Below are 27476 nucleotides of genomic sequence, written 5' to 3'. Positions count from 1 at the left end.
CGGATCCCTGCTTTCACCAAGTCTCAAGTACAAAATTGGCTCTACGTATAGCTGATTTGAAAAGCAATGCTGCCTTCAGTTTCAGTACCCTATCTCACAAAACGTTGCACCGCCTTCGGTTTCAGCAGTCCATCTTCTGGATGAAAGAGCTGTCTTTACTTTCAACACAGCTTATCTTCTGAAAAAATGAGCTGCCTCCATTATCATGCGTGGCTGGTCTTATGAATTATCACTGACTTGCCCTCAGATTTAAACATTACTGATTAACTGAAGTTGATCAGTTTTTCACCGTTAAATGCTACCGGTCTCATGAAACGCCTTGTCATGACCTATCTATGCTATTGATCATTTGATAACAGTGACGTTTTCACTTCACATATGATTTTTTTTGCAGTATACAGTGCTGTCTCCGATTGCTACGGCCGATCAAAATAAATAACTTCATAATTCATAAATGATGACTGTGCTCAGTTCTTATGCAGACAGTGTTTTTACTTTGATACCCGACGAATTCAAACCGTGCATTTTTTGTTTCAGGATGCCACCTTTCGACTAGTCCGTACACGACCATCAGAAAGAAAGCTCGAAGCTTGTCTTCGCGCGGCGAGTCTACGGACCGCGTACGCCTTCCTTAGAGAAGTGCCTGAAGAAAGGAAAGAAGTGATACACAAAACACGACATGCCGAGCTCGGTTAAAAGTGTAGGACGCCGTGAGGACGCCCTACACCAGTTCGAGACTGGCAGGATCAAGCACCTGCAGGAGGAGCGCATGCACATACAGAAGAAGACGTTCACTAAATGGATGAACTCGTTCCTGGTCAAGGTGGGTATGAACCGATGAATTACTTAAATGGAGGTAGTTTCAAGCATTCTACACCATTAGTTGAGACATAGTAATCTATTAATCTAAAAGTTATTTCAAACGAGTCGTTCACTAAATGGATGAACTCGTTCCTGGTCAAGGTGGGTATGACTCAATGAATTACTTAAATGATGAAAGTTTCAAGCATTCTACACCATTTGTTGAGACACACTAATCTGTTAATCTAATAGTTATTTCGAACAAGTAACTATCATTTTGTTGATATGAAAACATTGATGCCTTGTAAATACTTGCAGATGCTGCATAAAAGATATATTTTTAAAGTGTTTGTCGATTTTAAGGCATAAATTTATGGTAGGAAATTGATTCATATTTTTTATTTTAATTTTTGTATAAATTTTAAGTATTGATATTATTTTTTTGAGTTGCAATCGAGTTACTGCGGGAATTGATTGAATTACAGTCGTGACTATATAATTCAATTGAATTTATTTTTATTTGTCATGACGATTTATTCTGATAATGACGGAAGGCAATATTCTTGTGCGTATGAAAATGAATGATATGATATATATTAATAATTATTGCGTATGAAAGTGAATGATATGATAAATATTAATAATTATTGAGTATGAAAGCGGACAATGTATGTGCATATGAAAGTGAATAATATGATAAATAATTATTGCTTACGAAAGTGGAATATGAAAGTGCGTATGAAAGTGGATGATATGATAAACATTATTAATCATTGTTTATGAAAGTGGAATATGAAAGTGCGTATGAAAGTGGAATATGAAAGTGAATGATATGATGAACATTATTAATCATTGTTTATGAAAGTGGAGTATGAAAGTGAATGATATGATAAACATTATTAATCATTGTTTATGAAAGTGGAATATGTATGCGCGTATGAAGGTATAATTAAGACACACGTGGCAGGCTCGGCTGGAAGTGAAGGACCTGTTCGTAGACCTGGCTGACGGTAGGATGCTGCTGCGTCTCCTAGAGATCATCTCCGGCGAGAAGCTCGGCAAGCCCAACAACGGACGCATGCGGGTCCATAAAGTCGAGAATGTCAACAAGTCTTTGGCCTTCCTGCACACTAAGGTGAATATTCTTATACTAATATCCTTTAATTTTTCCTTCAATGTGACTATATTTTCCCCTTCGATACTAATATCCTACAATTTTTCGTTCAATGAGAATTTTCCCCTTCGATACTAATATCCTACAATTTTTCGTTCAATGAGACTATATTTTTCCCTTCGATAATAACACCCAACAATTTTTCGTTCAATGAGACTATTTTTCCCTTCGAAATATCCTATAATTTTTCGTTCAATGAGACTATTTTTCCCTTCGATACTAATATCCTTCAATTTTTCGTCCAATGTGCCTACACTTCATTTCATAATGTGATAGAATTTCGTTTGATTATTCTCTCAGATTTCTATTTGCGTTTATATTGTTCGTCACATGATTAGAAAGCGTTCCATGCATGTCTCGAGGGGAGATTTTGTACGGTCTCCATAGCAATGGACGATTGGCATGTTTTCGTGCGAAAGAAACGTAAATTTGGCATGTGATAGTGACCGTTATGCTGCTAGTTAGTGACCGTTATGCTGTTAGTTAGTGACCATTATGGTGTTAGTTAGTGACTGTTATGGTGTTAGTTAGTGACCGTTATGCTGTTAGTTAGTGACCGTTATGCTGTTAGTTAGTGACCGTTATGCTGTTAGTTAGTGACCGTTATGCTGTTAATAACCGTAATGCTGTTACTATGCATGATGACGTGCTGACGTGGCACATTATCATCATGTTGATGATGCTCGTCTTATCATCAAGGCTATGATAGCGGCCGTTGTTGCATGTCTCGCATTCTCGCATCATTTGGTAGCCGTCGTCTGTAATTAGCTTGCTTGTATCTTAAAATAGTCTTTATAGAAACGTGGAATTTAAAAGCAAAGAGAATGATACGAAAATGATATCATTTCTTCATAGAAGACGTTTCGGAGTCCAGCTCCATCGTCAGCTCAAAAATTCTAGAATGCTAATGCAATCAGTAGATATAGTACAGTAGAAAATTAAAAAAAAAAAACGAAGTTAAAAGATAAATTTTCAAATAAGTCTTCAGAAGTATGGACGGGCTTTGTGTCCATGATTGTCTACACCAAAGCGCATATTTCTCTATTATTGTGAGTTAAGCCAATAAATAAATTCTAAACTAGTGTCACGGGCTCTTGATCTGGTAGGATGTGAATTACATTAGATCTATGACAAATTCAACTTGAAGAGTGCCGTAGTATAACGGAGTTATATACTTGATAGCATTCAACGAAGCCCAAGCCTGCAAGGATTTGCAGAGCTGAAAGAAACGATGCTAACAAATAATTTTAAGTAATTTTTAATTATTAAGAGTAATTTAATGATAAAAATGTACACCCACAACTATCCGACCAACAATTAAGCTGAGCAACCGCGATAGCGAGGAACAAACGTAGCAAGGAATAATTGGTATGCATATAATGGCGCCAATGATGAAGCTGACAGTGTCTCGATTGCCGCCATTATTAACTGGCTTTACCGGAATGTTGATGTCAGTTATTACTTTAAGGTAATGTGGTTATCGCTTGATTATTGCAGAATAAGAATGTTGTTGTCAATCAACCAAGATAGATGTTGGCAGGAAGCAATGTTTCATATTGTGTGACGCGCATGAAAAATAAAAAAACTAATCTCTTTAAAAAATTATCATCATTGGCACCACATGACGTGAACTATTGTTTGTCTGGGCTTCCTTGGCATAAATTGGATTACACTACCTTTGATTTCTGTTAACTTGTTTATTAGCGATTTGGTTCGCTATCCATACAGTAATCTTCATTTTTCAATGTCTTCGAAATTTCACTTCTATCTCTAGATTAATTTTTTAAGGTCTTCCAAATTTCACTTCTATCTCTACATTCATTTTGAGGAGGTCTTCGAAATTTCACTTCTATCTCTAGATTCATTTTTTACGGTTTTCGAAATTTCGCTTCTTGTTCTAGACCTTTCCATTAGCGTTACATAGAATCATTCATGGTAGAGCTTAGTGTATCCAGTGAAGGTTGTTTCTAGCACTTCTATCTCTAGATTCATTTTTTAAGGTTTTCTAAATTTCGCTTCTAGTTCTAGACCTCTCCATTAGCGTTAAATAGAATCACTCATGGTAGCGCTGAGTTTATCCAGTGAAGCTTGTTTCTAGAAAATTGAAAATATTCGATTTACCCGTCGTGTATGTAAAATAATTCCGAATTATTGTGATACCGAAAGTCTTCTACAAGTTGATTGTTGTGGAATTCTGCTCATGTCATCCAGCGTCTTGCATCGTATGGAGTCAACGCAATTCTAGTTTGTTACGCAACGCGGGAGTATTCTCAGCATGTGATAAAATTTTCTGAAGCTTCATTTAGTGAAGAGTGCGATAAAGATTGCGGTGTCTGCCGCAATTAAGACCAGAGAATTTAATTAACGTCATGACGCATTTTTTAATTACGAAAAATATTCTTTGATGGTTCAGTGCATTAATATTTAATAAGTTTGTATTCTGGGAAGCTGAATATAGCGATAAACATTTCCGCTGTGGCGAACCATCTATTGAATAATTTTTTGTTTTAAGTTAAGCATGTTACAAATTTAAATTCGAAAATACTTATTTATAATTTTTTTAAATAAGAAAAATATTTATAATTTCTTTTAATTCGAGAAATAGTTATTTTTCATTATTAAATATTATGTACTTAATTAAATATTTTAATTGCACAGGTGCGCCTGGAAAGCATCGGCGCTGAGGACATCGTGGACGGTAACCCACGCCTCATCCTGGGCCTCATCTGGACCATCATCTTACGCTTCCAGATCCAGGAGATAGAAATTAAACTCGTAAGTTTAACAACTAAAATTTTAATAAACTCATTGATTTTGATTTGTTCAATTGCTAATTCGCGAGAATAACTCTAGATAATCAGAATTGAGATCACTTAAAAGTTTTTTTAATAAATTAATGATTTTAATTTGTTCAATTACGAATTCGCGAGAATACCTCGAGGTGATCAGAATTTTAATCACTTAAAAGTTTTTTTAATAATTCAATGATTTTAATTTGTTCAATTACTAATTCGCGAGAATAGCTCTAGATGATGAGAATTGAGATCACGATTATCCGGCCTCTGGCATGCAAATGGTTAATCGTATTATTGGATGCCTAAAAGTTTTTAAAGTAGGTATTTATTTGCATAATTTTTATCAATTGCGTATAGCAGGTTATATTCACGCTGATTATTGCTTATTTTATTTAAGAAATGTTAGGCCAAATTATTATTGCCTACTTTATTTAAGAAATTTTAGGACAAAAATTTCTTGCTGCTACGTTTTCATGGTTCAAAGTTTTTATAATCAAGAAATTTTTGCACTTAAATGCCACAAAACCAGTGTTTATCGCTCCTGAAAACGGTCATAAAGCAGATTTTTTAACATTATATGCATAAAATTTATAGGTTATTTTCTCAAAGAGGTCGTCAATAGGTGCGAGTAATACATGCGAACAACGTTACAAGTGATCACCTCAGGAAAAATGCTAATGATCAGTTAATAATATAGTTTGGACGCAGGCTTTGTTTTCTCTACATGTAGGCAGGTAAATGAATTATTGACAGTTGGTAAAAGTTAAACAATTACTGAGGCAGTAATTCGAGTATCCTCAAACGTATATATGTTACTTGAAAAATAGCCTGTCGATCTAAAGGTATGATCCAGAAAGATCTGTTGGGTAACAATACTCTCGAGATAATTTAAAATATAATTCTTAAAACTATTCTAATTCTAATTTCTAAAAACTGGATAAATCGAAGAAAAAAGGGTGCTGTGACTCTGGAAATGAATAGCAGGTTCAAGAGAATAAATATAGAAGGTCTATGATCATAACTGTGATGGCAAAGGCAAGCGAGACGTGCCAGTGATAAGCTGATAAGACCTGGTGCTGATAAGCGGGCTGCAGTCAAGTGCTTGTGCTCCTCCTATCAGCGAGTCTTCTTCGGCTGTTGCTTTATCCTAATTTATTATCCTCTTCTCTCTCCTTTTATGGTTCTCCTTTAATTACGACTCTCCTTTAATTACGATTCCTCTCACTCAATTCTTATCACAATATCTCTGAATTTGTTTTTATCTCTTCTATTCGTCGTCTCCCTTATAATCACTTCTCAATTTTCTCCTCCCCATTGCTTTTCTTCCCCCCTTATTCATTTTTCATCCATTTATTTTTTGGTTTACCCTATAAATTGTGTCGTCCATATTTTTTTTGTTTTACCAAATCAATTTTATTATAAACTCTCGTCTTTGTCTTCGTTTTCTTCGTTATGTTCTCGCTTCTGTAATTTTCCTCTACATTCCTTATTTTTTTATTTTGTGTAGGTATTCCTCCAAATTTTCATCTCCATATTTACTCTTTTTCCTTCTCTCTCCTTGTCCTCTATTGTAACGCACCGACTTTTGCCTAAATGAACTAAAGTGAATGTTTATGTCGAAGTTTTCATCGTATCCCTACTTGAAAGAATAAAAACACTTGCGTATTTTCCACGTCTCTCTCACGTGGTTGTCAAATTGTCATTTAAAAATGTGAGGTTTCAATGATGAGATTTTCTTCCGGCATGAGGTTGGTCGGTGTATGTCGGAACCTTATCGACATAGCGCTCCCTTCAGATATCAGTTTCTATTATTATTGAAGTAGTAAAAGTTTTGTGCTGAGTTGAGTTGATAAGGATTTCAATTTAAAATCAAGTCTCTAAACTTACGACACGTTGTCAAGTGTTGAGGAAGATGTAATGCATTTTGCTTGGTCTCTTCTAGTCATGCTTATCAGGAAGCCGGTGTGTTATCATTAGCTATACAGTCATGCAGGAAATACCTGCCTATATCATCTTCCTTTTAGCCTCTCAAATCGACGCATTTATTCTTTGCGATCCATTTCTTGACATTGTTATTTTTTCAGATTATTGTTTTTATTGTTATAGTACATATTTATGATTCATTATTTATGTATTTTTCATTGATTTTCTCATTATGCTTTGTGTCGCTTAACTCTTAGCTGACTATAACTGTGAACTAGGTTAAAAGATTAGAATAAATCTTTCTGTAAATGCAGCGTCAATCCCAGAATATTCTAGAAACTTTTTAAATTAATCAAAATATTGATATTAATCTACATTTAAAATTAATAAAATATTTATATTAATATACTACATTTAAATTAATCAAAATATTTGTATTAATCTACATTTAAATTAATAAATATATTTATATTAATATATATTTAGATTAATCAAAATATTTATATTAATTTACGTTTAAATTAATAAAAATATTTATATTAATTTATATTTAAATTAATCAAAATATTTATATTAATCTACGTTTAAGTTAATCAAAATATTTATATTAATCGACATTTAAAGTAATTAGCAATTAATTTGTGCAGGATGAAGAGAACGAGAGCAGCGAGAAGAAGAGCGCCAAAGACGCGCTGCTGCTGTGGTGCCAGCGCAAGACGGCGGGCTACCGCGGCGTCGCTATACATGACTTCTCTGGTACGGCAACGATAATTAAATTAAAACTTTTTTTTACGATTGTCGAGTTATGTGTTCAGAAAAAAATCTATTTGGCTATTGTTGATTTCTCTGGTACGGTAACGATAATTAAATTAAATCTTGTTCATTTTTACGGATTTTCGAGTTTTGTGCTCAGAAAGTCTATTTGGCTATTCATGATTTCTCTGGTATGCCAACGATAATTAAATTAAATGTTGTTTTTTTTACTGATTGTCGATTTTTGTGCTCAGAAAGTCTATTTGGCTATTCATGATTTCTCTGGTACGGCAACGTTAATTAAATTAAAACTTGTTTTTTTTTACTGATTGTCGAGTTATGTGTTCAGGTAAGTCTATTTTTTATATGAGTATTCCAGGTACCGTATTATCTTTGGATACCGTACTGCGGTATCAGGTATTACATTTTTAAAAACTTAGTATTTCGTATTACTATTTCGAAAAACGTAGTTGTTCTCTATATTTATACTATATCGATACTCTGAAAACGTAGATGGTTTTAGAGTATTGAGTTCAAATGAAGTTTGATTTATGTCATCACAGCTTCCCTGTCTCATGATTTGCTTTATCTGGGTTCTCAAGCCTACCTAATTTAAGGCTTCAAATAACCGATCGCGTCCGACAGAATAACAAGCTAATACGAAAATGGAATGATGTCTGAAATAAAGTACACGGAAGTATCACCAACATTTTTGAGTTTCAAACAGAAACAAATTGAAATCCTTTAAGTAAACTTCGTAGCTATGGAACCGCATTTGTACTGGGTTTCATTTTGAATTGAATGATTGGTAAAGAGATAACGAAGTATTTCGTACCTTTTATTTCATAGTTCGATGGCCGACTGAATTACGGTACTAAGCACGATCCCATGTACATTATTGCTATCGCGTTAAAATATATCTACGTCGATGCACAATACATTTACGTCGATGTATAATATATTGACTTTTATGTGCAATATATTAGCGTTAATGCACAAATTATTGTCTTCGATCTACAAGAAATTGATGTCAACATACAGGAAATATATATATACAACACAACATATATAAACACTTACGTAAAATATATTGACGCAATTCTATGCCTGAGGGTCATGACAAGATATTGACGTCAACGCACAACATACAAACGCTTATGTAAAATATATTGACGCAATTCTATGCGTCAAGATCATGGGCTGGGTTTCAACATATATAAGCGCTCATATAAAATATATTGACGCAATTCTATGCGTCAGGTTCCTGGCGGGACGGTCTGGGTTTCAACGCCCTCATCCACGCGCACCGGCCCGACATCATCGACTACGCGAGCCTCAAGCCCGACGCCCACATCAGCAACCTGAACAACGCGTTCAAGGTGGCCCATGACCACCTCGGCGTAGCCAGGATACTTGATGCTGAAGGTGATGATGAGTAGTGATGATGGTTGGTGGATACTTGATGCTGAAGGTAATCATGAGTGATGATGATGGTTGGTGGATACTTGATGCTGAAGGTGATGATGGTTGGTGGATACTTGATGCTGAAGGTGATGATGGTTGGTGGATACTTGATGCTGAAGGTGATGANTTACATTAAAATACATGATGTAATGGAACCAAAATTTGTTATTTCTCTTAGATTATAACACATGATGAGATAAAATAAAATTTTTTTATATCTGTTAGATTATAACACATGATGAGATGGAACCAAAATTTGTTATTTCTCTTAAATTATAACACATGATGAGATAAAATAAAATTTTTTTATATCTGTTAGATTATAACACATGGTGAGATGCAATCAAAATTTATTATTTCTCTTACATTATAACTCATGGTGAAATGCAATTAAAATTTGTTATTTCTCTTATATTATAACACATGGTGAAATGCAATTAAAATTTGTTATTTCTCTTATATTATAACACAAGTTGAGATGCAATTAAAATTTGTTATTTATTTTTAGATTATGACGCACGATAAGATGCAATAAAAATTTACTCTCTCCCTTACGATGAGCAGGCGTGGACGACAGCAAAGACCACTACGAAGACATCATCACGTCTCTGCTGGACTGGATCAGGCGCAAGACCATCGAGCTGGATGACCACCGCTTCCCCAACACCCTGGACGGCATCCAGAAGCTACTCATCCAGTTCGGCAAATACCGCACTGAAGAGAAGCCGCCTAAGTAAGTGTTCTCCGTAGCATTCATTTCTAATTTACGTGTTGAAATTATTAAATATAAAAATGCAATACCGCACTGAAGAGAAGCCACCAAAGTACGGGTTTTCCCTAGCATTCATTTCTAAATTATGTGTTGAAATTATTGAAATTTAAAAATACTTTGTCGATTTCTTGAGGGTAAATTGGTAGCATTCGTTTCAAATTTACGTGTTGAATATATAAAAATTACAAATACATAGTCGATTTCTTGAGGTCAAATTTGTGGTGCAGCCAAAGTTTAGTAAAGTGAGTTTACATTTGGATTCAAATTGAAGATCGAGTGCGTATCCATTCGCATTTAAAGTTGGCTCGAGGGAGTAGTAATTTGTTTTTGAGCAAGAATTGTGCGCTATAATGGGAGTCAAAGACCTAGAATCGTTTTGTTGGGGACACGTTGGCAATTGTCATACATTTATATTCAAATTGTTTGTATGTATTTAAATAGACGAATTTCTTGTATCGTATTGAAAGAAACGATCAAGGTACATAGATGCACACTTGTGCGAGCAATTTCCTTAAATTTAATGTGATTACAAATGATTTATAAACATATATATATGCAATGCATGTATGGTACTATTAATTACGCATTCGTCAGGTACATTGAGCGCAGTGAAATAGAAGCGCTGTTCTTCTCCATCAACGCTCGGCTGAAGGAGCTGAACCAGCCGAGCTACGCTCCTAGGGACGGCCATAACCTTCATGACCTGCAGAAGGCCTGGGACATGCTCGAGAAGGCCGAGCACAGGCGCGAAGTTGCCCTTAGGGAGGAACTGCTGCGTCAGGAACGCCTTCAGCAGCTCGCCTTCAGGTTTGAACGCAAGGTGGGTTCAACGTTTGTGCGTTGATAGTTTCTCATAAGTCGAAACTTTTGCGAGTAAAAAATGTGAGTACAAAAAGTAAAAAAATGTGAGTAAAAAAAATGTCGTCGTAAGTTGAAAGTTTGTCGTGAGTCGAAAGTTAGTTATGACTTGAAACGTGTCTAGAGTATGTCATGGTCTATCAGTCATGATTTGGAAGTGCTACATGGAAATATTTCATGAAAGCACGTCATAAAAGCATTTTATGTCAGCATTTCATGACAGCATTTCATGTCAGCATTTCATTACAGCATTTCATGGCAGCATTTCATGGAAGCAAAACAAGAAAATATCTTGTAATATAATCTTATCTAAGATATCTAATATTATCTAATATTATCTTATCTATATTATCTAATAATATCTTATCTTATCTTGTGTTCATTACAGTCTGTGCTGCGTCGCGGGTACCTGGAGGAGATGGTCGTGGTGCTCTCGGACCCGCGCTACGGCAGCAGCCTCGCTCAGGTCCACGCGACCGTCAAGAAACATGAGGCTATCAGCGCTGACATCCTGGCCAGGGTTAGTTGTACTGACTGTACAGCAGGTCCTGACTGTACTGCAGGTCCTGACTGTACTGCAGGTCCTGACAATACTGCAGGTCCTGACAATACTGCAGGTCCTGACTGTACTGCAGGTCCTGACAATACTGCAGGTCCTGACAATACTGCAGGTCCTGACAATACTGCAGGTCCTGACTGTACTACAGGTCCTGACAATACTACAGGTCCTGACTGTACTGCAGGTCCTGACAATACTGCAGGTCCTGACAATACTGCAGGTCCTGACTATACTGCAGGTCCTGACTGTACTGCAGGTCCTGACAATACTGCAGGTCCTGACTGTACTGCAGGTCCTGACAATAGAGTATTATAATCTTATGCTGGAAATAGCCTTGAAACCATGGATGTCGGCCATTGTTCAATAATATTAACCATCTCTATTTTAGTGAACAAGAGTTCATGGTTGTTCACAGTGATGGAACTCCCATCCAACTATACAGGAAAAAGTGTAACGTTTAAAGTCTAGCTCTTCTGTACGCTTTGATCATTCAACTTCTTTTTTTTTTGCCAATCCCCTTATTAATATCCTTTAACTTTTCCTGACTCTTCACCTTTAATTAGCCTCTCCCGCCTCTTTACTCTTGTTTGTATTTTCCCTTCATTTATTCCGTCCCACTACTTTCCCCTTCCTCTTATCTGCCTCGTAGCCCGTCTTTACATCTCTCTTATCTCACTCTTTTTCAGCCTCTCATGCCACTCTTCTTTATTTTCCTTAATCTTTTTTCCTTCGCCTTACCCCCACTCCCCTCTTTACTCACCATCTATTTCAACCCTCTTTGACCTCACCCTATCGGCCTCAGGTCAACTCCTGGGTCGAGTTGAATGTGAGTACGGCTTTCTTATCCTCTCTTATATTCAACAAATCGCTTTCTGCATAATTTTCTCCAACTTTTTTGCCGTATCGCTTAATTAGATACTTTACTTCGTCCTTTAAAAAAATGAAATAATTTCAAGTCTTATCTTCCTTATGATTGTTCTTCTAAACTCAATTATGTTAGCAGAATTTTTTTTATAGTTATAGACTAGTAAATGACCGCATGACTAAATATATGCAGTATCACATCTAATTATCTAACTGCAGTTTTTATCTTATCTCGCGACAAGTTTGCTTCTATTTTCCCTTAAAAAACAGGCCGTATCGGTTCTTAAACATTTGGTGGGCGAGTTTCCACATCGAAATTGCAGACTATTCATCAAAATATATCAGAATTCTTTCCCGAGCTCTTCATATACCTACACACAATTTTGAATCTACGCCTGAACAGCAAATGCAGTTGGTATGTTCATGCCACTTGCGTTTAAATTCAATTTATGATTGATTTAAGAATTAACACCAATTAATTGAATTAACAAAATTAACAAAGAACACCAATTAAATTGAAGATTCAATTTAATTGGTGTTCTTTGACAATCTGGGTATGAATATTTCTGCTCACGAAGCGTTATATTTTTGGGTTAGTCGCAGTGTATAAACTTATTAATTCTTTATCAAATTATGTAAAAATTTTTTTCTTCTCGTGTAATGTCTTTTATGTTAATAGTTGGGCAAAATTTTATTCTGATGTTCCCTATTAATAACTATTAATAGTTCACAAAGAACTACTATTTTAATAACTATTAATAGTACACAAAGGAGTATTTGACGGTATTTCAATTATTTTAGTAAATATTTATTTATAATATTTATAAGATAATAATCTTAATTATGTTATTAATAGTTCCCAAAGAACTATCAAGCACCTATAAAATTTATTTATATTTCTGTAATCTTTGAGAGCATTCACTGCCGTCCTTATCAATTTCTAACCATTCTTGCTTGTCTTGAAATCTTTGATTTCGTAGAGTTTGGTTTGCCAAGAAACCGTGACAGGTAATCAATTTTTTGTCCTTCAATTAATATTTTTTCAGCATGGAATTTCATGATTTGAAATCGGCGCTGAATTATGCTTTCATCATTTATTTGCTTTGCATTAGAAATTCAGAACTAAGTGCGGAAAAGTCATGTCGGTTATCACTATTCTCGAGAATCATCGGATAATCTCGCAATATATCAAATGTATATTCCTTTTTAGCGCATTTTTAGCGCATTTTCTCATTTATGGAAAAAGGCGCTCGTCATGTCCGTCCGTCTGCCTGTCTGTCCGTCCGTCTGTCCGTGACTTCACGTTTTCGTGGACGAGAAAATGCGCTCTCTGTCACTCACTGTAGTGAGTACTGAGTTATATTTTTTTGCTCTGCATTAGAACTAAGCGCGGAAAAGTCCTGTTTGTTAGCATTTTTCTCGAAAATCATCCGAAAATCTCGCAATATCTCTCAGATTTTTGCTTCAACACGTTGTTCTTAACCACAATTTTTTTCCTTCATTAGTAGAATTGTTCCTTTTTATAATATACCTTGAATGCTTCGCATTGTTCATCATAGGAGGAACGTTTCCAAGGCTAATATACCCTGAATCCTTTATTTTGTTCATAGGAGGAACGTTTCCAAGGCTAATATACCCTGAATCCTTGACTTTGTTCATCATAGGAAGAACGTTTCCAAGGCTAATATACCTTGAATCCTTGACTTTGTTCATCATAGGAGGAACGTTTCCAAGGCTATAATATACCTTGAATCCTTTATTTTGTTCATAGGAGGAACGTTTCCAAGGCTTGACCAAGATGGCGGACGAGCTAGAAACAGAGAACTTCCATGACAAGAAAGCTGTTCGTGAGAAGGAACGCAGCATCCTGCAGCAGTGGGAAGCTCTGCTGCAGCTGCTGCACAGACATCAGCAGAGTCTGCAGCAGGCCTGCAGCCTCATGAACATGATGAGAGAAGTCGAGACTCTGCACGACACCGTGCGAGAACTCGAGGTAATTTCTGAAGAGTATTGTCTCAAAAATATATTGTATTTTCTTCATTTTTGATTTATTTGTTTAAAAACTGTGGAAGAGTATTATCTCAAAACTATATTGTATGTTATTTTTTTCATTTCTTTTTCTTCAAAAAATTTGTTATATTTTTTTTTTTGTTAATTTCAACGCAGCAGCTTTGGGAGTTATAACAAGGCCGCTACAAACGTTTTCTTGGTTTAATTTCATATATGCAGCGTGGATAGATTTAATTTAATAACTTTAATTTACCATCTGTTGTTAAAATCAATATATTTGTTATAATTGCTTTAATGTCCCATCTTCGGTTATATATAGATTCTTATTAATAGCTTTAAGTTACAATCTGCCGTTATATTTACTTTAATTTTACTAGCTTTAATTTAACAGTTGCGGCTAAAGTTACTTTCATTTTAATACGTAGCTTCAATTTATTAGTTGCTGCTACAGGTACTTTCATTTCAACAGCTTTAATTTACAAGTTGCGGCTAAAGTTACTTTCATTTTATTAACTTTAATTTACAAGTTGCGGCTTAAGTTACTTTCATTTTATTAACTTTAATTTACAAGTTGCGGCTAAAGTTACTTTCATTTTATTAACAATAATTTACCAGTTTCGGTTACAGTTACTTTATTTTTAATAGTTTCAATTCACCATCTGTCGTCATAGTTACTATCATTTGCACAGCTTTGATTTACCAGTTGCGTTAACAGTTTTTTTCATTTTATTAACTATAAATTACAAGTTGCGGCTAAAGTAACTTTCATTTTAATTTTTAATACGTATATTTAATTTTTTAGTTGCTGCTGCAGTTACTTTCATTTTATTAACTTTAATTGCTAAAGTTACTTTCATTTTATTAACTTCAATTTACAAGTAGCGGCTTAACTTTCTTTCACTCTATTAACTTTAATTTACAAGTAGCGGCTAAAATAACTATTGTTTTAATTCCGTGCATTTCTCGGTACAGACAAACTTCCGTAGCACGGACGCCGGAGCGCACCTGCTGGGGGTGGAGGACCTGCTGCAGAAGCACAGCCTCATGGAGAGCCAAGTGCACAGCACCGGCGACACCATCGCTCGTCTGCACAGCCAAGTGCGCGCTAACTTCCCTAAGGAAATGAAGGTTAGTCTTATAAAAGACAAGTGCGCGCTAACTTCCCTAAGGAAATGAAGGTTAGTCTTATAAAAGACAAGTGCGCGCTAACTTCCCTAAGGAAATGAAGGTTAGCCTTATAAAAGACAAGCGTGCTAACTTCCCTAAGGAAATGAAGGCCAGCCTTATAAAGGACAAGTGTTTTTACGATGAAATATTGGAACCGTTTCTCCTTACGTGAGACTGAAATATTATAAAAAAGGTAATATTAGTATTGTTTCTTCTACTAAGACGTGGAAATACCTGAATTGTTACGGCGTCTTAGAGACTGAAGCTTTTTTACGTTGAAATATTAGAATCATTTCTGCTCCCGATGGACTGAAATTTTCTTGCATAAAAATGTCAACAAGTCTTTAATATTACATACAAAGTTTAACTGAATTATAGCAATTAAATGCCTTGGTTAGCCTTGCAAACGCTAGCGTAAATTGAATGCACCAAATAACAAATAATGTTCTCATGGAACAAAGTAACTGCTACTCTCATCTGTCATTTTAGTTTAATCGTATATAAACAAATTTCTTGCAATAGACACGACGTTAAAAATTATGTAGAAAGTTGATCGAATACAATTTGAGTAGATAAATAACTCGTTATTGTTGGGACAGGAATGGTTTGGTAAAGTCTAGTCAGATATAATTAGAAATCGGACAAATTTCCGGCAATTGCAATGATGTCAACCATTTGAATCTGACTAATTGGTCATCATCGGATATAATTGTGAAATAAATTAATATTTTGTAATTGTCGTGGTCGGATATACACGTGATTAATATCTTGTAATTATCATTATCAGATATAATTGTGAGATCAATTAATATTTTGTAATTTGATCATCATCGGATATAATTGTAAAATAAATAAATAAATCTCTCGTAAGTGTCAGGATCGGATATAATTGTGAACTAAAGTATTATCTCGTAATTATCAGGACGTGAACCTGCTGGAGAAGGCGCTGGGGGAGCTGGACAAGACGTATGAGGGCGTACGGCTGCTGGCAAAGCAGCGCAGGGCGCGGCTGGAGGAGGCCAGGAACTTGTATCAGTTCCTGGCTGACACTGAAGAGGAGGAGGCCTGGGTCGTCGAGAAGCAGCGGATCTGTCAGACCGCCGTCAGCGCTAAGGATCTGCGAGCTGTTATGTCCCTACTACAGAAACACAAGGTCTCGCTTATAAATAAATAACTATAATTCATAATAGTTAGAAATTTTCTTGCATAGTTACGTATAAATATTCTGCATATATACGCAAAAATATTATAATAGTTATAATTTTCAATTATTAATAAATTTGAATTATTTTGATAAAAGTAGGAGGCCTTGGTCGTCATGAATTATTCGAATAAAATAATTATTCATTTGCCTGATGTCAATCTAAGTATGAACTAAGAAAAAATGTTAAAAAATTATAAAGATAAAATTTTTAATTTTTTTAAAGATTTTTTAGAAAAATAAAAATGAAATTGTATGGGTATATTTTTGTAAGAGAGTGTCTCAAAATTTGGATTATTTTTCTTGTATAAATCAAAACATGAGCTTGAATCTTTTATATAGAAAATAAAAATTTCATTAAAAAAATCATCAATGGTCATAGTTTATATGCAAAACAATAGTTTATACGCAGTATGATGTACCGGTGATGAATCCCAGGGTTGTGATTGTCTGTGATGTTACCGGTGTGGGGACAATCTATATTGATATTTGGATTCCATGTTTTAAAATCTTCGATTTGTCTCGCTTTTTTAACGCATTTTCTCATTTATGAAAAAAAGTCGCTATTATGCTCGTTATGTCTGTCCGTCCGCCCGTCTGTCTATCTGTGACTTCACGTTTTCGTCGATTTTGAGAAAGTGCGCTTTCAGTCACTCACTGCAGTGAGTATTGAGTTATATTTTTTATTATATTGAACGCCAGACTCACCATGACGCTTTGAATATTAATTCTTAAAATTTTTCTAACTTAATTGATGACCCTCAGACGCTTTATAATATTAATCCTCAATAATTTATTCAAACATGCCAATTGATGTTTATAATATTAATTCCTAATAATTTATTCTAACTCTATTGATGTTTATAATATTCTTAATAATTTATTCTAACTCTATTGATGACCCTTCAGACGCTTGAAGACGAGATGCGCGCTCGTCGCCCTAAGGCCCTCAAGATCGAGCAGTGCGGACGAGACCTTATCAAGGACCAGCACCCTGACTCTAGGGTCATCACCGTACACGTCGACGCCCTCGCCAGGAGCTGGAAGGATCTCGACAAGATGGTTGAGGATCGCAGGAAGCAACTTCAGGATGCCGTCGAGGCTTACTCAGTGCGTGGCATGCGTCCTGTATTTCATAACTCATTTATTTATTAATTTTATTGGGAGTTTTGCCATGCATCCTTGATCTTAATTCGGGATTTATTTATTAATTTTATTGGGCGTTCTGCCATGCATCCATAATCTTAATTCGGGATTTATTTATTAATTTTATTGGGCGTTTTGCCATGCATCCTTGATCTTATTTCAGGATTTTTTTTATAATTTTATTGGGAGTTCTGCCATGCATCCTTGATCTTAATTCGGGATTTATTTATTAATTTTATTGGGAGTTTTGCCATGCAGCATTCATTTCATAGACTCGGGATTTTTTTTATTACATTTTGTTGGGAGTTCTGCAGCATTAATTTTAAAAAGCTCAGTTTTTATATTGATTTTGTTTGGGATTTTGCCATACAACATTAATTTTAAACGCTCGGCGTTTTTTATTCATTTTATTAAGAATTCATTCAGGTGTTAATTTTTGTTCATTTTGCATTAATGTACATAAATTATGCTTACTGGTGATGCTCACTAAACTAAAAGTGACCGACTAATATCATCCAGAGATATATTACTTATTCCAGCCATTCTCGAGCTGAAACTTGAACACTGATTTTTTCTTTTGCGATATTTTTCATCCTTCATTGGAACTTAACTTGTCTCTTAATAACGTATTTCTTGTGCTGCAGTTCTATGCTAACATAATTCTTGTGCTGCAGTTCTACGCTGACACGTAATTTTTGTGCTGCAGTTCTACGCTGACACGTAATTTTTGTGCTGCACTTCTACGCTCACACGTAATTTTTGTGCTGCAGTTCTACGCTGACACGTAATTTTTGTGCTGCACTTCTACGCTGACACGTAATTCTTGTTCTGCAGTTCTACGCTGACACGTAATTCTTGTGCTGCAGTTCTAGGCTGACACGTAATTCTTGTGCTGCAGTTCTACGCTGACATAATTCTTGTGCTGCAGTTCTACGCTGACATAATTCTTGTTCTGCAGTTCTACGCTGACACGTAATTCTTGTGCTGCAGTTCTAGGCTGACACGTAATTCTTGTGCTGCAGTTCTAGGCTGACATGTAATTCTTGTGCTGCAGTTCTAGGCTGACACGTAATTCTTGTTCTGCAGTTCTACGCTGACACGTATAATTCTTGTGCTGCGGTTCTACCCTGACATGTATAATTCTTGTGCTGCGGTTCTACCCTGACATGTATAATTCTTGTGCTGCAGTTCTACGCTGACACGTAATTCTTGTGCTGCAGTTCTACGCTAATAAATTCTTATGCTGCAGTTCTATGCTGACACATAATTCTTGTGCTGCAGTTCTACGCTGACACGTAATTCTCGTGCTGCAGTTCTACGCTGACACAAACATAATTCTTGTGCTGCAGTTCTATGCTGACACGTAATTCTTGTGCTGCAGTTCTATGCTGACACGTAATTCTTGTGCTGCAGTTCTACGCTGACACAAACATAATTCTTGTGCTGCAGTTCTACGCTGACACAAACCTAATTCTTGTGCTGCAGTGGTTCTAGCGTAATTCTTGTTCTGCAGTTCTACGCTGACGCCAACGAAGCAGAGTCGTGGATCAAAGAGAAGCGCCCTCTGGTCGAGAGCACCGACTTCGGTGAGGACGAACCGAGTGGCCGCGCCCTCCTTCAGCGCCACGCTCGGCTCGAGGAAGAAGTCAAGGCCTACAAGGGCGACATCGCAGCTCTACAGCAGCAGGGGCAGAAGCTAACTGCTGCCGGCATCACCGTTCTTAGTGTAAGTGCTCCAGTTGGACGAAAAATAATTCTGCTACCAGGATAACAGTTCTACAGTTCGGCTATAATTATTTCATAAGCTATTTCCAATTAATTCTGAATGTTTTATTGTAGCCTCTTGTTCAAATGGGACAGGCTTTTGGCATTAAAATTCTAGTTTCAGGGCTATAATTCAATTAATAATTAAATTACATTTGTTTTTTCATTTGCTCGTGAAAAGGTTTTAATTTTTTTGCTAAAATAAATATTTTTTCTATGAATTTGCTAATTTGCTTTCAACTGATGATTTTTTACTGTCTGATGACTGTAAAAAATAAGTATTACCAGCGCTTATAAATAAACAATTATTACCAGCGAAGTGTATTACCAGCGCTTGTAATATACTTCGAATTCCAAGTACGATACTTAGATTTTAATTAGTGATTATTTCCTTATGAATAGAATGTATATTAGTCATGTATATTACGGAGAAACCGTCAATCACTCAGTAACAACCAATAACGTGGACCTCATTCTCGTAGATCGTTTTACGTTACTTTAGGTAATGTGCAATTCCATGAGCTGGTTAACTCACGTTCGAAAAATATTCTCGTCGTTTTTTTATTTGTCAATGACGGCTAAATAAATACGGTTCAGTTATACACGAGAATGATTTCTTATTATAGTTTTTTTGCACTCGTCGACCCTACCGCGCTATATATTGAGCAAGCAACCTGTACGTCGTCATAGATAGTGCTTTCTTACAACACTTCTCTTTAACTTCACTTCTTGTTGTTTGTTTGTCTGTCTGCTACAAATCTCATAATCGATATTTAACACACTTCTACCTCTCCAATCGATCTAAAATTTTGCACACTTGCGTAAAGTTGGAGACAATGAATGAATAAATTGACCGAATAAATAATTTTATAAATTAAAAAAAGTTTAAAAATAATTTCGTCTGCTACAAATCTTATAATCCATATATGACACTATTTGACCTGTCCAATCGATCTGAATTTTTGCACAATTGCATAAAGTCAGAGACAATGCATGAATCAGGTGACAGAATAAATAATTTTGAAAATTTACAAAATTTTGATAGGCCTTCCTAAAAAATTTTTGAAAAACAAATTTTTTAACATTTGAAAATAAAATTAGAAATTTTTAGAATTTAGAATTAGAAATTCATTTTACATGGTAATATCCAAGACACTGGATTCTTCAGAAGTGTTGTCTTTAAAAAGTAATTTTTAAACGCATATTATTTTACACCTACAAACATGATTTTAACGCCTTGATTCTTTTGCACATTTTCATGTAATCATTCAATGCCATCATGTATTTATACCAATACTATGAAATAAATATACATTTTTAAACTTTCCTGGAAGGTTAAAAACGTTAAATCTTTTTCTTTGCAGCTGAACTCTCAGGCGAGTCAGCAGCTGCCTGACGACGACCCAGACGACAAGTGGGAATTGGTGAGATATTTCTAATATTTATTTGCTTATTATTATTGATTTGCTTATTGTTATTTATTTGCTTATTATTATTCATTTGCTTATCATTAAGTATTTGCTTATTATTATTCATTTGCTTATTATTAAGTATTTGCTTATTATTCTTTTTTTTACTTATTATTCATTTACTTATTATTTATTCCTTTGCTTATTATTATACATTTGTTTATTATTATTCATTTGCTTATTCTTATTTATTAACTTATTATTCATTTGCTTATTATTGTAGGCCTTTACGAGTTGCTCAATATGACATAACGGTCGGCGTGTAATGCTTCTTTTAATACGAAACTTTCATTTTCTTTGAAATATACCTTTGCTGTTGATGCCTTCACTTATCTGCTGTATGCGCTCGTCGCCATTAAAGCCCCTTTCACACACGACGTGAAATGCCGCATGCGTCAAAAACACACAGCGGTATTTGCCGCGTTATCATTCACACAAGACGGTAAATGCTGCATGCGTAAAAAACACAACGGTATTTACCGCACAATCATTCACAATAAGCGGCTTTTTACGCTTGAATCTTTCAGTATTGCAGTGCTGTTCTCCAAAATTGGTGATCAGTTTTTGTGAGCTCTATATAAATGGCTGTTCTAAGTAAAGAAAAGAAGATTCTCCTGTTGTACTTACTGCGTGAAAAACAGCAAATGAGGAAAAGAAGGCGCTGCTGGGTTCACCATATAGTATATTTTAAGACCCCTATAAGAAGGACAATTTGTCACACTATTTGAAAAATTAAGAGGATATGAAGCCAAATTCTTTAATTAATTCCGTATGTAAGCAGAAAGTGCCGATGAATTGTTGTCTGTGCCAGACTACCCGCTATCTGTACAAGACTAGGATGTGCGTAAAAAACCGCTGCGTCAAAAGCCGCACTGTATGAAAGATTACATTGTATTCCATTGCAAGCAAAACTGTTGCAGCAAATGCCGCAGCAGTTTTGGAAGAACACACTCAGGCAGCATGCGTCAAATGCGACGCTGCGTTAAAAGCCGTCGTGTGTGAATAGCAGCGAAGATTACGTATGTCCGCTGAGGTTCGACGTGAAATACCGCTGCGTTTTTTTTGACGCATGCGGCATTTCACGTCGTGTGTGAAAGGGGCTTTTGCGTTTCGGATGTCGCAATGATCGAATTTTTAGCAGTATTATTAGAATTAGAATTTACATTGTAATATACTTCGAATTGTAGTACAAATTAGTATAATTGGGATACGCAGTTTAATAAAAATTACGATCGATGTATTGACAGTTTCTAAATTAGCTAAAATCGTTGGCATATTTCATAATATATTCCTGTTCCCTGATGGCCGACATACTAGTGGTGTGCCTGTTTATGCGTGTTCATCTCTAACTATTGTGTCTATATACTTAATTGTAAGAGAGGGTGAAGTATTGTGCTACATTGGGAGGTGATAAAGTACAATTGATACATTGTGAGGTGATGAAGTACAATTACCACATTGTGAGGTGATGAAGTACCACATTGTGAGGTGATGAAGTACCACATTGTGAGGTGATGAAGTACCACATTGTGAGGTGATGAAGTACCACATTATGCGGTGCTGCCGTCAGGTGGACGAGGTTATCCTGGTACCGGAGGAGGTGGTGACGGAGGTACCGTACGAGTACGAGCACGAGAAGTATGTCACACAGACGCAGGTCATGCCTACGGTCAAGGCCAAGTATCAGTTTGACGGCCAAGGCATGAAGATGGTCAAAGGCGAGGTCAGTTCTATTCAACTTTATTTATTTAACAGTTTGTAACTTCACAAAAATAAGGCGAGGTAAGTTTTATTTAACTTTATTTATTTAACAGTTTGTACTACATAAAAATAAGGCGAGGTCAGTTTTATTTAACTTTATTTATATGACAGTTTGTAACTTCATAAAAAATGTGGCAAGATTGGGATGTATGGAGATTCCAACATGTGCAAGGAAGAACGCTTGTGAGCTTTGAAATATTCTATATTTTTTATTAGTGACTAGTTGTTGGACTAATTTAACGACTAGTGTTTAGTTTTGACTTGATGGTTATTATATTTGAATTTGATTCTTCTTTAGTCTTAAAATGTCAAACGAAACTATGATTCCTTTAGTTCCGAGCACGCTGAGAAAAATCACCAAACCTGGAATGATTTTAATGATTATAATCTCGAACATGAACCATTTGAAAATACCTGCATGCGCGCATATGTCCAGGATATTTCTACAGACCAATTCTTACAGAAGAGGCCAAATGAAGCAAGTAAAGATATTATCTATGCTATAGAATGTTTGTCTATGAATCTCATGGGTTTCACTACATTTATCTGCCGCCCTGTGGTGCAGATGTCTTCCTAATTTTGAGATATCGCTCATAACATCAACTCTATGGTACTATTTATATGATGTATGGTGGCATAGCTTAAAGCCATGTGTATGAGATTCATGAATATGAATAGATGTGGCGCTCTTAAAAAAATCGTTCCCGAGAAACTCGAGGTCATATTTTACTGGTCACATATAGCAAGGGTTTGTCTTAGCTTCGGAAAGTTGTCATTGAATTCATGTACGAATCTTGATTTACTTTTATGTTGTATTTACAGGAAATGTTTCTGGTGGCTAAAACAAACGCTGATTGGTGGAATGTGCGAAAAGTTTCTGGAGAAGAAGGTTTCGTGCCTGCCAACTATGTCAGAGAAGGTAATTTACCCACGAAAATTTTTTTTTCGTAAAATATTTCGCCGGTCGTAGGAAAACAAATTTTCACTATTTTTATGTGTCTGTGGATCCTAATTTAATTGAAATATTTTATAGACTTGGTATTTTATTATGAATAATATTAACTCAATAAAATGATTTTTGTTATATTCATGTTGATTTATGGAAATAATTTTGTATTTCTAGGGGAGCCTCGTGAAGTGCAAGTGAAAGTGAAGCAACTGGAGAAGAAAACGGAAGTACGCAAGGAAGTGAAGCAAGTTCTTACGAAGAAAGTCGTGCAAACTAAGAAGAGGAAAATCGCTCCACCAAGTAAATTCCTTAAATTAATTTCCTGTATTGATGATAAATTTACTTATAGCTCGCACATTATCTTCCATAAGTTATTTTTCCTCCTTGATATTTTAATTTTAGTTAAAATTTAAATTAATGAAATAATTTTAATTGTCCCACTCCAACACTTATTTGCTCAGATGTCGTTCCCATCTCAAGTCTTGTATTGTTCTATTCAATATCTTGTACTAAAGTTGAACATGTGTTTCACTTCCTTCTATAGCCACATAAAGGTGCTAAGAACTACATAAAGGTGCTAAGAACTCTGTATCCTCGGAGACATTTATTAATTAATATAAAAATAATCCTAAGAAAATCCATAACGGTTTTTACCACAACATTAATGTTCTTAACGCACCGGATTTCTGTTCCAATTTTATTCTTAACTTGCCTGATTTTGCTCCTACGTTGTTCTTAACCGCGCAGGGTTTTTTCATCAATGTTATCCTCGACGCAGCCGTTTATGATTATTAATTAAAATTAACAAACAACTGTCGTCCCTTGTTTCCTCAGGTCGCAGCAAGCCGCGAGTCCCGGAGGAGTCCCGTGAGACGGTGACGCAGAAGTTTGATTATTAATTAATTAAAATTAACAAACAACTGTCGTCCCTTGTTTCCTCAGGTCGCAACAAGCCGCGTGTCCCGGAGGAGTCCCGGGAGACGGTGACCGAGAAGTTGTCCGGGATCAGTTCCTCCTTATTAATTGATAAAAATTAACAAACAACTGTCGCCCCTGTTTTCGCCGTTTATGATTATTAATTAGTTAAAATTAACAAACAACTGTCGTCCCTTGTTTCCTCAGGTCGCAGCAAGCCCCGTGTCCCGGAGGAGTCCCGTGAGACGGTGACGCAGAAGTTGTCCGGGATCAGTTCCTCCTACGCCGGCCTGCTGACGGCGGCTGAGACCAGACGTCTTCTGCTGCTCGACGCCATCGCCCTCTTCGCCTTCTACAGCGAGTGCTCGGGCTTTGATCAGTGGATGCGAGACAAGGAGAAAATGCTTAAAGTAATTACTTGGGACTTATATCTGTTGCATATTATATTGATTTTAAGCGTGACAAGGAGAAAATGCTCAAAGTAATTTACTGTGACTTATATGATTTTTATTTATATCTGTTGCATATTATAGTAGTATAGTATCTTCGGCATTGAAGAATAGGCCTGAATAGGCCTGTTATATTGATTTTAAGCTTGACAAGGAGAAAATGCTCAAAGTAATTACTTGGGACTTATATCTGTTGCATATTATATCGATTTTAAGCGTGACAAGAAGAAAATGCTCAAAGGAATTACTTGAGACTTATAGTATCTGTCACACGTTACGTTAATATTATTATTAAATACTGATTCAGTGTTAATTGGGCCACGTTGGCATATTGCCGATTTTTAACTTTATTTTTAACGCTGATTTTAACTATCGCCTTCCACCTTGTCAATTTCGGCCTGAATTTTTAGTCCCGAATATGAATTCGACTTAAATCCACAAACAATGCTCTATCGAGGTTAATTGGGTGAGTGATCAGAATTAAACGGTTTAAAAACTCGCTGCAACTTACCGTTGCTAGAAAAAGTTTGTAAAATTATCGTTTAAAAATTATTAACGATTATAATTAAATTATTCTCAAATTCTTGCTCTCCCTCGTGATACACAGGACGAAGAAAACTCGTCAGATGATGTCGAGGCTGCGAAGCGCAAGTTTGAAAAATTCTTGACTGATTTGTCTGCTGCAAGCAAGAGAATTAAGAACATCGATGACATGGTCGAAGAGTTCAGCAAAAGTGGACACAGTCAACTCGGGAAGGTACAATGAGTTATTTACTTTTAGTCTCTTGTATTTGTGTCAAATGACTATACCATTCTTCACTCGTGCTAAATTTAAAGTTAGCGTCATTATTCTACTATCATTGTTTCTGTATTTTCCGACGTATTTTTTAATTTGAATCACAGGACTTTACTTTTATGTGTTAAGTTCAAAAAAATTTTAAGACATCTGTGTGCAGTGACCGTATGATAATTTCAACCTCGCTACCGTACACGTTTGCTCTGACATGTTAGACCTCACGACATTTTACTACGCGTATGTGAATTGTTTGCTAATTCTGCACCAGATTAAGAACGCTTACAAAAATTCCTACAACATTCATGATATTATTATTCTGCAATATCCAATCTCACAAAATTTCTATCCTGAATGTTAATATTTTACTGTTATTTCGCCAGATCGACGCGCTGCAGGAGCAGATTTTCGTCCATGTCCATGATATTTTATTTTTCTGAAATATTTAACCTCATGAAGTTTCTATCCTGAGCGTTAATATTATGCGGTTATTCTGTTATTTCGCCAGATCATGGCGCGTCAGAAACAAATCCAAGATTTTTTAATATTATACTGTTATCCAAGATCCACGACCTGTCAATATTCTAATTTTATTTCGGCAGATCAAGGCGCGTCAGAATTACTCATTTATCTGCTTAATTTACTAAAATTTAATATTTCTTTACTCTTACTCATTTATCTGCTTAATTTGCTAAAATTTAATAATAACGCAATCAAGTAATATAATATGGAACTCTGCCAATAATATTTCTTTGCTCTAACTCTTTTATCTGCTTGATTTAATAAATATTTAACAGTAACGCAGTCAAGTAATCTAATAAGGAAAACTTCTAATCAGTTTGTCTTGAATATTTCTTTGCTCTAACTCTTGTATCTGCTTAATTTATTAAAATTTAACAGTAACAGAGTAACAGCACTTTTAATTTATAAAATTTTAATTTTGTAATCTTTGGATTGAAATTTAACTCTAACGCAGCAACAACAATTTTTATTTGTAACATTTTAATTATTTAATCTCTGGATTGAAATTTAACTCTAACTTGGCAACAACACTTTTTACAACACTTCTCGTTATAACTTCACTTCTTGTTTGTCTGTTTGTCTGTCTGCTACAAATCTCATAATCGAAATTTAACACACTTCTACTTATCCTATCGATCTGAAATTTTGCACACTTGCGTAAAGTTGGAGACAATGCACGCAAGTGCGCAATGGAGATTGGAGACAATTTTTTTCAATATTAAAAAAATTTAAAAAATAATTTTGTCAGCTACAAATATTATAACTGAGGTTTGACACACTTTTACCTGTCCAATTGATCTTAAATTTCGCACACTTGTGTGAAGTCGGAGGCAATGCTTGAATCAATCGACGGAATAGATAATTTTGAAAAAAAATTTGTATATATAAAAAATTGAAAATTTTTTTTTAATATTCGAAAATAAAATGAGAAATTCATTGTATATCTTCAAAATTGAAGACACTGGATTCTTTAGAAGTGTTGTCTTTAAAAAGCAATTTTTAAACGTATGTTGTTATTTGTAATATTTTAGTTTTGTAATCTTTAGGTTGAAATTTAACTCTAACGCAGCAACAACAATTTGTATTTGTAATTTTTTAGTTTTGTAATCTTTGGATTGAAATTTAACTCTAGGGCAGCAACAACAATTTTTATTTGTAACATTTTAATTTTGTAATTGGATTGAAATCTAACTCTAACGCTGCAACAACACTTTTTATTTGTAACCTTTGGATTGAAATCTAACTCTAACGCAGCAACAACACTTGTTATTTTTAACATTAATTTTCAATTCTGTAATCTTTGGATTGAAATTTAACTCTAACGACGCAACAACACTTTTTATTTATAACATTTTAATTTTGTAATT

General features: G+C 35.3%; 1 protein-coding gene across 1 annotated transcript in view; it reads left to right on the top strand.

The window, feature by feature from the left end:
- Positions 1-27476, top strand: part of LOC108676463 (spectrin beta chain, non-erythrocytic 1) — a 122984-nt gene that overhangs the window by 40627 nt on the left and 54881 nt on the right. The window contains 21 exon segments of the mRNA XM_047882914.1: positions 538-823; positions 1769-1936; positions 4634-4750; positions 7341-7449; positions 8707-8871; positions 9475-9643; positions 10277-10502; positions 10929-11060; positions 13735-13956; positions 14946-15101; positions 16063-16293; positions 17251-17451; positions 19001-19213; positions 20616-20675; positions 22291-22443; positions 23304-23400; positions 23605-23730; positions 24553-24755; positions 25402-25551; positions 26190-26199; positions 27364-27374. Of these exon segments, the coding sequence (XP_047738870.1) occupies positions 680-823; positions 1769-1936; positions 4634-4750; positions 7341-7449; positions 8707-8871; positions 9475-9643; positions 10277-10502; positions 10929-11060; positions 13735-13956; positions 14946-15101; positions 16063-16293; positions 17251-17451; positions 19001-19213; positions 20616-20675; positions 22291-22443; positions 23304-23400; positions 23605-23730; positions 24553-24755; positions 25402-25551; positions 26190-26199; positions 27364-27374 (3063 nt within the window). The 5' untranslated portion in view covers positions 538-679.

The sequence above is a fragment of the Hyalella azteca genome, unplaced genomic scaffold (genome assembly GCF_000764305.2).
Source record: "Hyalella azteca isolate HAZT.00-mixed unplaced genomic scaffold, Hazt_2.0.2 contig11629, whole genome shotgun sequence".
Classification (NCBI taxonomy): domain Eukaryota; kingdom Metazoa; phylum Arthropoda; class Malacostraca; order Amphipoda; family Hyalellidae; genus Hyalella; species Hyalella azteca.
This window is presented reverse-complemented; position numbering and strand designations above follow the sequence as displayed.